This window comes from Monodelphis domestica, chromosome 6 (genome assembly GCF_027887165.1).
Source record: "Monodelphis domestica isolate mMonDom1 chromosome 6, mMonDom1.pri, whole genome shotgun sequence".
In the NCBI taxonomy this organism is placed as follows: Eukaryota; Metazoa; Chordata; class Mammalia; order Didelphimorphia; family Didelphidae; genus Monodelphis; species Monodelphis domestica.
The window spans coordinates 20,123,863-20,136,382 of record NC_077232.1 but is presented as its reverse complement, the minus strand read 5'-3'; the positions used below and the strand labels follow the sequence as shown (position 1 = coordinate 20,136,382).

At 43.2% G+C, this 12,520-nt stretch overlaps 1 protein-coding gene across 1 annotated transcript in view; it reads left to right on the top strand.

Moving 5' to 3' along the window:
* Nucleotides 1-7,208, top strand: part of P2RX3 (purinergic receptor P2X 3) — a 56,593-nt gene extending 49,385 nt beyond the window's left edge. The window contains 4 exon segments of the mRNA XM_056801737.1: nucleotides 4,090-4,183; nucleotides 4,469-4,534; nucleotides 5,144-5,221; nucleotides 6,023-7,208. Coding sequence (XP_056657715.1) covers nucleotides 4,090-4,183; nucleotides 4,469-4,534; nucleotides 5,144-5,221; nucleotides 6,023-6,145 — 361 coding nt within the window. The 3' untranslated portion in view covers nucleotides 6,146-7,208.
* The last annotated feature ends 5,312 nt before the right edge of the window (nucleotides 7,209-12,520 follow it).

Here is a 12,520-nt window from a genome sequence, read left to right as displayed (position 1 = left end):
GGGGGAGGAGGGGAGAGGAAGAGGAGAGGGGAAGGAGGGGGAGGAGGAAGAGGAGAAGGAGGAGGAGGAAGGAAGAGGAGGAGGAGAGGGGAAGGAGGGGGGAGGAGGAAGAGGAGAGGGGAAGAGGAGGAGGAGGAGGGGGGAAGAGGAGGAAAAGGAGGAGGAGGAGAGGGGAAGGAGGGGGGAGGAGAGGGGAAGGAGGGGGGAGGAGGAGGAGGAGGAAAAGGAGGAGGGGGGGAGGAGGAGGAGGAGGAAAAGGGGGAGGAGGAGGAAGGGGGAAGAGGAGGAGGAGGAGGAGGAGTGCTGGCAGGCAGACTGGCCGGCTGCAGCTGCTGCTCTCACAGTGCACAGGCCAGCAGGCTGAAGAGGGGTGAGGTGGGGTGGGGTGGGGCAGGGCTAGACCAACAGCAGACTAGGCGGGGCCCCAGCCCAAATGCAATAGAGGAGTGCCTGGAACCCATTACCAGAGACTTTACGACCCTGAAAAATATAGCAATGGCTTTACTTGCAATTTTTCCCTCTATTTACTTTTGTGAGACCTTATTCTCAGTGTTAAATAATAGCAAAACCAACAAAAGAAACAGATTGCCAGATGAAGTTAATAGCACTTGCTTGGGCTTGAAGTGTACAAAACACCAACCTTTAATTGAAGATTTAGTCAATGAAATTCAGCAAAAAAAAAGGTCACTAATAGGCAGGTTAGTTAAAGAATTCCCCCTCCCTCACTTATATTAGTTCCACAGCACCCCACACAAGTTAAATAATATCAAGGCCAACAAAAGAAACCGATTAACAGATGAACCAAGAAGTCACTAATCAGATAAGTTAAATAATTCGTTGTTGGTTTATTAAATACAGTTATATATTACAATTACACATTTTTGTTATTTAAACTATAAATATCGCAAAATTATATTGTTGTTTTTTCTTGAAGTGACACACCACCTGAGTTATGCTCGATTTTTTGGAGAATTTTGACCCACCAAACTCAAAATGTTGCCCATCACTGTACTAGATGATCTCAAAGGTGCCTTTCTGTTCTGCTATTCAGTGAACCATCCATCTTCCCTCCTCTTCTTTCAGGTCAAACTGGGGGCCTGCCTTCCTTCCTCCAAGCCCATAGCCGACAAGTGGCTCTCTCTCTCTCTCTCTCTCTCTCTCTTCTCTTTCCCCTTTTTCCCCTTCCTGCTAACCTCCTACCTAGGGTAGGAAGAATCAATAGAGGGATGACTTTAAAAGATCTCACTGCTTCTTGGAGGGCAGGTGCTGGAGGAAAAGAAAATCTCACTTTGATGTTTCTCCTCATTCCTTTCCTATTACTTGCCAGGCTAAATTTAATTCTCCATCCTTCACCCTGCTTTGATAGACAGTGTCCAAGCTACTGACAGATTCATTCAACTAGGCTGAAAGTTGGGCATGTGATCTCTGTTTTTATGGATGTATATATATATCCAGTGTTGGTCTAGGAGTCTGCACTCCTGGATCCCAGGCTTCTTCTGTCAATAACTATCCATTTAGTACTGCCTCTCTGTTTATAACAGAGGGAGAATGTTATCTCTGAATCTTCCAGGGCTATGATAGTTTGGACACAGAATAGAGAGTGCTTTGAGATCCTTTGATGGCACACCATGAAACTGGGAGGGTCCTCAAGGGCACCTTTGTCAAAATGCTGAAAAGATCTTAGAACACAGAACATTAGATTAAGATAGCACCTGAGAACCTGGCATGCCAAGACTATAAGGAATACAAGAATAGAATGTTAGAGGTAAAGAATGCCAGAGGACATTGGTGGTTAAAGCTGGAAGGGGCCCTGGAATATAAAATATTAGAGCTGAAAAAGATCTTAGAACGTAGATGTTAGCATTTGAAGGGAGTTTAGAATACAGAATGCCTGAAGTGAGTAGGACCTTTGAGCACAATGTAAGAGCTAGATGGGCCTTGGAGACCATTTAGCATAACTCTTTCATTTTACAGAAAGGGAAGCACAACCACAAAATGGGAAAGCTGTGATTAGAGGATAATGTCATAGTGGACTGACTCAACTTGGAAGTCATTCAATATGGTAACCCAAAAAGAAAATATTCACTTAATCCATGTTGAAAAACATTGTATTGACTCCTTTGTTCTGCAATTTGTTCCACTTTTTGTAGGATATTCAACTGACAAATATTTATTAAGTACCTGCTATGTGCCAGGCACTGTGCTAAGCACTGATAACAGAAATACAAATGGGAAATAGCTTCTACCCTCCAGGAATTCACATTCTACTGGAGGATACTGTCAATCCTGACTGACAGGGGTTTAACTGAGAGACAAATATGAGGTGGTATACTGAAGTTTTATGAAAGGAAAAGAGGAGCAAAGGGGATGGGAGGGAAGGAGCTAGGAAGGAGAGAGACCTGACACCAGGAGAGATGACTGCAAAGTCCCATCTCAGTGGGGGAAGGGGAATGGGAAAAGGGGGCAGTGAGGGAAAGAGACTGGCACCAGTAAATATGGCTACCAAATCTCCACCGAAGTAGAGATGGGTTAAACCTCTTACAGAGTTATTGTCAGGGATGAGGTAACCTGAACTGTCTCTATTGGTTGAGGAGAGCTACTTGGGTCCAGTTCATTAGATGATCCTTAGGGGGTATGGAATCTCATTCTCTGGGAGTAAAGGGAAATTCTCAGGCTGATGGTTAACCATGCAGGACAGGTTAAGGAATGAACAGAGTCTCGGTGTTCTGCCAGGTTTTGCTGGGGCAGGTTCTGTTTGGGCAGTTTCTGTTTGGGCAGGTGCTAGGGTGAAAAGGTCTGTCAGTTTTGGTAGGGTTTGGGAGAAGAGGGGTTTTGGTCCCACAGCCTGTCAGATACAGCACATTGATATATAAGTAAATTCAGAAGACAGACAAAATAAATACAAACTGATTTCATAAAGGAGGGTTCCAACAATCTTGTTTCCTAGGGATATCAGGAAAGACCTCATTAAGAAAGTATCATCTGATCTGAGGATCTAGGGTTTTGTAAATCACAAAACACAAGGCCAGTGGGAAATGTTATTGTTTAGTCTCTTGTTGTTTTTAATACATTTCCTCCTATGTTGAGGTACCTTGGATAGCATAAAAGCACTGGACAGCTAAGGAGGACAGAAGGGCCTGAGATGTGGAAGAAGAGTGGGATCTGAATATACATTTCTCTAGCTTTATGGTTCTCCCTAGGCCTGGTATGGATGCTTCCTCAAACATACATTTACAACTTCCATTTCCTTAAGGGTTTTTTGTTTTGTTTTGTTTTAAAACCCTTACCTTCTGTCTTGGAGTCAATACTATGTATTGGCTCCAAGGCAGAAGAGCGGTAAGGGCTAGGCAATGGGGGTCAAGTGACTTGCCCAGTCACACAGCTGGGAAGTGTCTGAGGCCAGATTTGAACCTAGGACCTCCCATCTCTAGGCCTGGCTCTCAATCCACTGAGCTACCCAGCTGCCCCCATCCTTAAGGTTTTATTATTTATCAGTTACTCTCTTTAGTTGCTTTGGGAGGTGCCATAAATATTATCCTCCCAATTTATAGGCTGAGAATCTGAATCCCAAGGAGTTTAAATGACTGGCCTAGGCCCACACAATAACCTCTGGATTGGAATGTAGGTCCATCTGACTCTAATTCTACTACTCTTTCTGCCATACCATACTGTCTCCAAAGGTGTATGCTTCTGTGATGCCCAATGATCTCTTGTGGTGTTTTCTTCTTTTTTTAAGCCCTTACCTTCTGTCTTAGTATCAGTTCTAAGATAGAAGAGCAGTAAGGGCTAGGTAATCAAGGATAAGTGACTTGCCCAGGGTCACACAGCTAGGAAGAATCTGAGGCCCTATTTGAACCCAGGTCCTCCTGACTCCATGTCTGGTACTCTATTTACTGTACTACCTAGCTGCACCATTTTTGTTGTTTTTCTCTTCCAGTTAAGAATTTAAATGTTCTCTTCCTTATCGGCATGGCCTAGATGACGGAGATTTCACTGATTAAACAGAGAAAAGTACCCTAATAGGAGGAAGGTGTCAAGGGATGATGCACCACCAAGTCAATTATCTCTTTTTTTCTTCTTGGATTGTAGGTTTGCCAAATACTTTAAGATGGAGAATGGCAGTGAGTATCGGACTCTCCTGAAGGCATATGGTATCCGTTTTGATGTACTGGTATATGGAAATGTGAGTCCTCAAAATAGATCCGGGTGAAAGGATGAGGGAAGATGCCCAGGGAATATATGAGAAGAGCAGAGGGGCATTTTCAGGGAAAGACAGCATTAAGCCCCTGAATACCTCAGTGGCCCCTGGGATTCCTTCTTCCTCTTGGGATCTAAACATTCTAGGATTCTAGATAGGATTGTTCCCAGGGAAGTCCCTTTTATTAAATACTCTCCAGTGTTGTTTTGGATTGGGTTTTTTTTTCCTTCTTTTCTCCCCTGAGCTCACTATATCACATTGTGCCTTCAGGCTGGCAAGTTTAACATCATACCCACCATCATCAGCTCTGTGGCAGCCTTTACCTCTGTGGGAGTGGTAAGTCTGGGCTCCTATCACCTGAGCATTCCCTAAAGATTCCAGTGGGGAGGGATGCTCTGTTCTGGGGATCCTTGGTGGCATTATAGCTCACAAGTATGGCCAACTTTCGTCTGTCCTCTGCTCATCTGTCCATCTTTTGGGGGTATCTCTCTGTTCAGTGGGTTGCCATGAAAATGAGTTTTTGGAGTGGACAAAGTAAGTGGAAAAAGACATTTCTTGGTAAGATTGGCACGTCCCCCTTTCCGTATCTCTGCCCATGTCCTTCTGTCTATCCTACCACTTCCGTGCTCCAACATTAGAATACAATTTAAGAGTCCAAAGGAAATCTCTGCTGCTTCATAGCTCTGTGACCTTTACTACATTGTCTCCAAGTCTCCATTTTCTCATCTATAAAATGAGGTGCCAATACTTGCATTTCCTGCCTCTCAGAATTGTTGGGAAGAAAGAGCTTTATAAACTGGGTCACACTATGAAAATGGGAATTATGATGAATTTTACACTGGTCAAATGGAGTTCTGTTGTGGCCCGTTATCTCTGTTGTTCTCTATCTGCTTGCTCCTGTCCTTGCCCTTGCTCTTGCCTATACCAGGTCTCTCTTCCCTCCAGGGCACGGTCCTCTGTGACATTATCCTCCTTAACTTCCTGAAGGGGGCAGACCAGTACAAAGCCAAGAAGTTTGAAGAGGTAAGGACCCCAAGAGAGGTCACAGGAAAGCAAGAGATGAGGGACCTGCTAAAGTAAAGGAGCAGCAGCTAGGAAGAGCTTTTGGCTGTTCCTATCAGAGCTTCTCAGAGACGTTATCATAACACAGTCAGGCCAGAGAACTAAGGAGCAGGGAGATAGTAGTTGCTGCCAATAGCCCTAACAAGGGCACCAACTTCTCCCCCATTCTGGGGCTATTTGTAGGCAGAAATTAAAAATCACAAAGATCCAAGATTTCCAGGTTAGTGTTCCAAACCTGGCCCTAATGCTATGGCTGCCAAGTTGGATGTGTTGGCAGAAGAAAAAGTAAAAGAGCCAGGTGAGAATCCATCATGGCATTTCCCGATTAGCTTTCCCTGTGTGTCTAATAGTGTTTCCCTGTGTTGTGTTGGTCCCCGGGGAAGTCTTGTGTGTTGGGCTGTCCTGTAACTTACCCAGGGTTTTAGGCACAGAAAAAAGCAAAGGGTTGGGCAATGGCGATTTTATGCCAAAAAGTCAATGATCATTACATCCTTGACAACATCTTCTGAACTGTTTCTCCTGTTATCTCAGGGACCTTGTGTAAGAGGAAATGTCTAGTCTTAGGAACTTAACAGGAGAAGGAGGTTCAGTGGGAGGAAAGGAGAGATCTAATTATCTCTCCACTGGTAGACCTAGATAGAAAATAGGAATAGGAATCCTATCACTATTATCAACCATTCCTTTTGTGAGATCCCTGGACTGGGATGGATACTAGACCAGAAGGTTTTTAGGCTCCTGTCTTCTCCCCCTCATCTTATCCAGGTGAATGAAACAACCTTGCGATCTGCCACTTCTACCAACCCTATGTACCCTAGTGACCAGACATTGGAAGGCAGAGAAGAAAAGCAATCCACAGACTCCGGAGCCTTCTCCATCGGTCACTAGGCCTCCGTACTCCTGTTATCATTAACATTATGCCCTAGGAATCTATACCTCATTACAGTGGACCTTCCACTGGGGAGGAGGTGGAAAGGAGAAGAGGCCTGCTTTAGGAGTGGCAATAATCCAGACCCAGTTCCTAGACCTCCCAGTGTGCCAACCAATAGGCAGTGCCCCCTGCTAGGGCTCCATATGTTCTCAAAGAGAGTTTGTCATCCCCCAAGGCCTTTTCCATCCTACTAATACTCTCATCTCAGGAGCTAAAGTATTTCTCATTCCACTGCCTAAGGACATCCTTGATCCCTTTACCCACTGCATATATTTATGTGTAGACTATCTATGTGCTGTGATTGTGATGTTTTCTTCTGTGTATCCTCACTAAATAACTGTCTATATGACATGAAGATTATGAACTCATTGCAGAAAATAATTGATAACGAGGAAAGAAGAAAAAAGAAAAAAAAATCTGTGCCCAAGATGTAACCCTAGAACAATAATGAAGCTTATTGGCTCATTCCTACCTTCTTTTAGGTCATTCCCCCACAGAGGGAGCTTTGGTGCCTCCCTATTGCCTCTAGGATAAAATGCAAACTCCTAAATCTGGTATAACAGAACTTCTACAATCGGGGTCCTACCTCCTTCCCCAGATTTATTTTATTTTACTCCTTTTCCCACATGCTACATTCTGGGCGAATAAGACTATTAGCTGTTGCCTCAATTTGGCATTTTATCTCCCACCTCTAGTACCTTATATAGACTGTCCCCTATGTATGGAATATATTCTCTCTTCATCTCTACCTCTCAGTATGTTTGCTCTTTCTTTAAGACTCATCTTGGGTGACACCTCCTTCATGAATCCCCTTCTAGGAATCCCTCCATGAATCGCTCCATTTATCCTCTTCTTCCCCAGTGCTGGTACTCTCTCTCCCTCATATTACCTTGTATTTACTTATCCATGTGCATGTTGAATCCCTCAATAGAATGTAAGCTCCTGGAGGGCAAGGTCTGTGTCATTCAGCACAGTAACTTATACATAGTAGATGCTTAATAAATGTTTGTTGCATTGAATTCTCCATTTCTTGCTTCTGACCTTTTTCTGAGTCCAAGCATCTAGTCTATGTTTCGGTTCAACAGATTCTCATTCTCAAAAGATTCTAGACCTGTGATGGTGAACCTTTTAGAGACTGAGTACCTAAACTGAACCATCACACCACATGTGAGCTGCCCCCTTAACCCAGACAGGGGAGGGAGGAAACACTCCCATTAGGCTGCTGGGCAGAGGGGTAGGTGATAGGAGAAATGTCCTCAGGTTTGGTGAAGAGGGGAAAGAAAGCAGCCCTCTCTGGCATGGGTGCCATAGGTTCACCAACATGGTTCTAGAACAATTCATTCTCTAATATGTTCACAGCTGATGATAATTCAGTGTGATCCTTCTCAGAGGTTTATAAGGGATTCTTGAATATTTTGAAATCCTTCAATAGCCAAAGGATTGCTTTTCAAATGATAAATTTCAGGCATTAGGACACTAGATGGAGAAGATATTTAGAAACAAGTAGAGCTGTTTGATACCATTAAGATGACTTATTTTTCAAGGCAATAAGAGAGCAGAGAAGCCTTTTGTATAAACATGTATAAACATGTACCTATGTATCTAACCAGCAAGCCATACAAAGCTCAAACCTCTGGAATGTGTTCACAACTCAAAAATCTCCAACTGAGTCATGGAGCCTCAGAGCCTTGGAAGTGGTCATAGGAAGGGCTCTGGTTTGGAATCTATGGGCACTGGGGATACCTCATCTCAGGCCCCCAAGGGAAATGAGTCTCCTGTTCTGATTCACAACCTGGTAAAGAGGAGGTATTATACCTCTCTTCCCTGAGCAGGAAAGAGTCAAGCACTGACCTTATATTTAGGTCACTGATCTTGACCCATGCTCCCTGGCTAGTAGGTAAGCTGATCACAGGGATATGGATGCTGGTTTTTAAAAGGAGCCCAGAGGAAGGGAGATAGTGGCTTCAGATGTTGCCCTGTGAAATCAGTTTCCAAACTGTCTCTTGAGAGACATTTCCTCATTTGGCCAACTCCAGAGAAGTGGATATTTCAATTCCCTTACATTTCCCTATTTTGTCATTCCATGAGGCAGTATGTCATATATCAAAATGCTAGACTTGAACTCAGTAAAACATTAGTTCAAATCTTGCCTCAATAACTTCCTAGCTGTGCAACCCCCGGCAAATTAGTTAATTTCTCTGAGACTCGGTTTTTCATCTGTTAAATAAAGATAATTATATCACCTGCCTCCCAGGGATGTCATGAGGCTCAAATGGGGTGAAGTGGGAATTCTACACAAATCTTAAAGAAGTACATAAATGTATCTATGATTTTCCAGGAACCTGTGAGTTGATGATAAAAGGCAAGGAGTGGCAGAAAGAGTGGTGTAATTAGAACAATCTGGTTGTTCACTCATTTTAGGCATGTCCAACTACATGTCCCCCGTTTGATAAGGATATTGAACTGGATAGCCATTTCTTTCTCCAGTTTATTTGATGGATGAGGAAAATGAGGCCAACAGAGTTAAGTGACTTGCCCAGGGTATCACAGCTGGTAAGTGTCTGAAGCCAGATTTTAATTCAGGAAGACTCATCTTCCTGACTCCAGGTCTGGCCCTCTGTCCATTGAGTCAGCTTCTCCTTACTATTGTGGAAGTGAGAAATTGAGAATGGTTTGTAGCAGGAGCTTGGAGTAGCTGAGACTGATGACCTGTCATTCAAACGAGAATATTCTGGTTTGGAATGTGGCTGGGAGAGGGAGTTGGAAGGAGACCAACTGATGGCTGGACCTTTTGGCTTGAAAGAGGGAAGAAGGCTGTTTTCTTGGTTTTGGGAGACTGAAGCCTAAAGGTTGTCTTTGGCTTTGAAGACAGAAGAAAGAAGGACAAAGTCCAGTTCTCTCTGATTTTCTCTGTTGTGATAGTGACTGAACTTCCAGACCTATCAGCCTATTTCTCCAAATTGAATTATTCCATCATCCTCTAATCTAAGACTCATTGTATTTTAGGGAAATCCCATGCCCTCTCTCCTTCCAATTTGATCTTTCTCTGTCTTCCCCAATAAACCAATAAACAAAGAGAAAGAAGAGAAAGAGTATTTTATTTGAGACATCAATGAGTTGATTTAAGAGATTAATAGAAAATCAAAGGGAAAGGGGAGGGAAGAAGAAAGTAGAGAGGGAGGAAGGGAGGAAGAGGGAGGAAGAGGGAGGAAGGGAGAAAGAGATTTACAGCCTGATCTCTAGTTATCAATTACCATTCATCTTAGTCCCTTATTACACTACCTGCGTGACCTTGGGTAAGTCACAGGAATAGGTCTACTTAATCTATCATTGCTTCAACGTAGTAAACTCCTCGGACAAATGTAGATCAGCATCTATTCTTCAGTTTCGAGTTTCAAAGAGTTGCCCCAAGGCCCTGATTAGTTAATCAATTTACCTAGGATGATAGGGTGGATAAGTGATAGAGGTATCCTGGTGCTCCTATTTTTGCCTTCAGTACACACTTCTAATAAGATGATGAGGGGGAAGCTGGGTGGCTCAGTGTATTGAGAACCAGGTCTATAGATGGGAGGCCCTGGGTTCAAATGTAGCCTCTAACACTAACTAGATGTGTGACTCTGGGTATGTCACTTAACCCAAATTGCCTATCCCTTACCACTTTTCTGCCTTGGAACCAATACACAGTATTCATTCTAAGACAAAAGGCAAGTTTTTAATTTTAAAAAATCATCACACCATAGATGTTGAGTTAAATAAGACTTTAAAGTCTACTCCCTCATTTTACAAGTGATGAAATGGAGGCCTCATGGGATTTAGCAAATTGTCCAGTGTTATATAGGACATAAGAAACAAAAGCAATATTTGAACCCACATCCTCTCCCTCAAAATTGAGTACCATTCTGGTTCAACTGATTTGTTCAAGACACTTATGGCCTTGATTTCTTCATTTGTAAAGTAAGGGGATAATTTATATAATCCCTTTGGCCTTAAACCCCATGAGCGTTGATCTAGGGGAAGTAGCCTCTGCTGCTAAGGCTGGGTCTTTAATTCTAACCAACCCCAAACAATCTACTTGGTGACTTCTAGAATATTCCACTTAGTATCTTAATCTAGTAGTGGGAGGGGAGAGGACTAGTTTGAACTGATGCTCTCTGTCTTACCTTTGAGGAGATTAAGTAGTCCAGCACTGGCTCTGGAATCAGAGGATCTGGGTTCATATCCGACCTCCTTTCCCACTTGTATGACTGTGGGCAAGTCACTTAACCTCCCTGAAGTTTACTCTGCTCAAAGGTAAAATCAAGTTGAACTGGATGGCCACTGAGGTCCCTTCCAGCCCTAGATTGAGGACCCTATGATCCTACTCTACAGAAGCTTCCCAGTCTACATTCATCCTCAGTCCAGGCAAGAAGAAGCCTTCTTGGTCTGATTTCCCTGATTGAGCTTCCAATACACCATTCTCAGCCTGCTTCAAAGTTGGCCAATATCTGAGTGCAGACATGGGCTATTCACTTGATGTCAGAACTTGGCAGAGTGTCCAGGAGTGATAGGACATGTTAATGATCCCCCCACCCCTGCCACATGTACACACACAAAGGGATCTAGGGCCCAGAATCACTTGCTCTCAAGCATCTTCTTTCTGTAACTCCTGACGTTTTTAGAAATGCCACCACTGTGCTTCAGCAGTATCCAAAAGCTAATACAGGCTTAGGAGCATGAACTGGAGCAATGTCCAGAGTGGGGGATATGACTGTTCTCCTGTACTCTTTTCTGACCACACCAAACCTGGAATATTTTTTAAACCCTTACCTTACATCTTGGAATCAATACTGTGTATTGGTTCCAAGGTAGAAGAGTACTTAGGGCTAAGCAATGGGGGTTAAGTGACTTGATCAGGGTCACAGAGCTGGGAAGTGTCTGAGGCCACATTTGAACCCAGGACCTTCCATCTCTAGGCCTGGCTCTCAATCCATTGAGCTACCCAGCTGCCCCCAAACCTGGAATATTTTGCTCTGTCCTGGATATCACATTTTAGGAAGAATTTTGATAGACTCTACAGTGTTCTAAAGAAGGCTACCAGGATAGCTTTGAGCACATCATATGGGATGTGGTGGGTGAAAAATGAAATGACAGAGTATAAATCTTGAAATTTCTCAGGCTTGTGAATGTTAAAAATTTCCACATTAAGGAATCCTCCATTGGAACAAATTCCCTACTGGGAAACATTCTCCATTTTGATGTGAGAACTTGCCAGGATCAGAAATGGGAGGACCTCTACTCCACCAGTACTTAAGACTGCTTTAGGGGAGAAAACTCCTTGCAGAACAATGGAAGTACTTTGACCCATGCTTATAATAAGGCAAGGAGTTCTTTGAGCCAGGCCTGTGTTTTAGAATTGATACAATGAGATGCTAGGTACCTAAAAGGGTCGGGCAAGTTTCCTCTTAATGAGATTAGTTGACTCAGCTGTGTTTTCACTGGTTCAGACTTGCTGAGGAGATTAGTTGACTTAGCAGGAATTCAGATGGGCAGACCTTTGGAAAATGTCTACAGTGATTGGTAGATGTAAGAACTTAGGGGAGGTGACATAGGAGAAAAACCCCTATTTAAGAAAAAGCAGAATCTCTTGAGAAAAAAAAATCCTTTTGGAGGATCTCTGATGAGGATTGCTTGGGAAGAATCTCTTGAGAGAGGCTCTGGAGAAGGGAAGCTCTTGGAGGACAATCTCTAAGGAGGTCTCGCTGGAGCTCCTCTGAGGGGACTCTGTCCCTCTGGGGGCTCTGGAGAGAGGCCCTTTGGAACAGTCTCTGCCTGGAAGGCTCTCTGGTGAAGTCAGCTGAGATGGAGCTGGCCTGGTGTCACTAGAATCCTTGCTTAGACAGACCTTGTGGTGAGTGTTAAAAGACTGACTGACTGATCTCTCTCTCTTAAGACTCAGGTCTAGGCCATGTTGGCTTAAGGCCCTTCATACTTATTTCCTTTTTCTCTATTTCTCTCTTTTCTTTAATTCCACATTTGTATTAATTAAAATCTCTATAAAACCCAGTTGACTTGGGTATTTGAATAATTGGGAATATTTCCCTGGTGACCACCTTATATTTGATTTTAAAACCAAGAGACTGTAATGAAACATAGTTCTGTGGTCAAATTTACTCACCCTCTCTTATATCTATCACAATTTATATATTCCACTATTTTAACTCACTACAGTTTACAACATCACTTTTAACTGTTACAGTTTAAAGCTTTCAACCATTTTAAATCTAATAAGAGGAAACAGATTCAGTCTTCCAAGCTTATCAGTTTATTAAGCAATGCTCAAGAAACCAGGACCA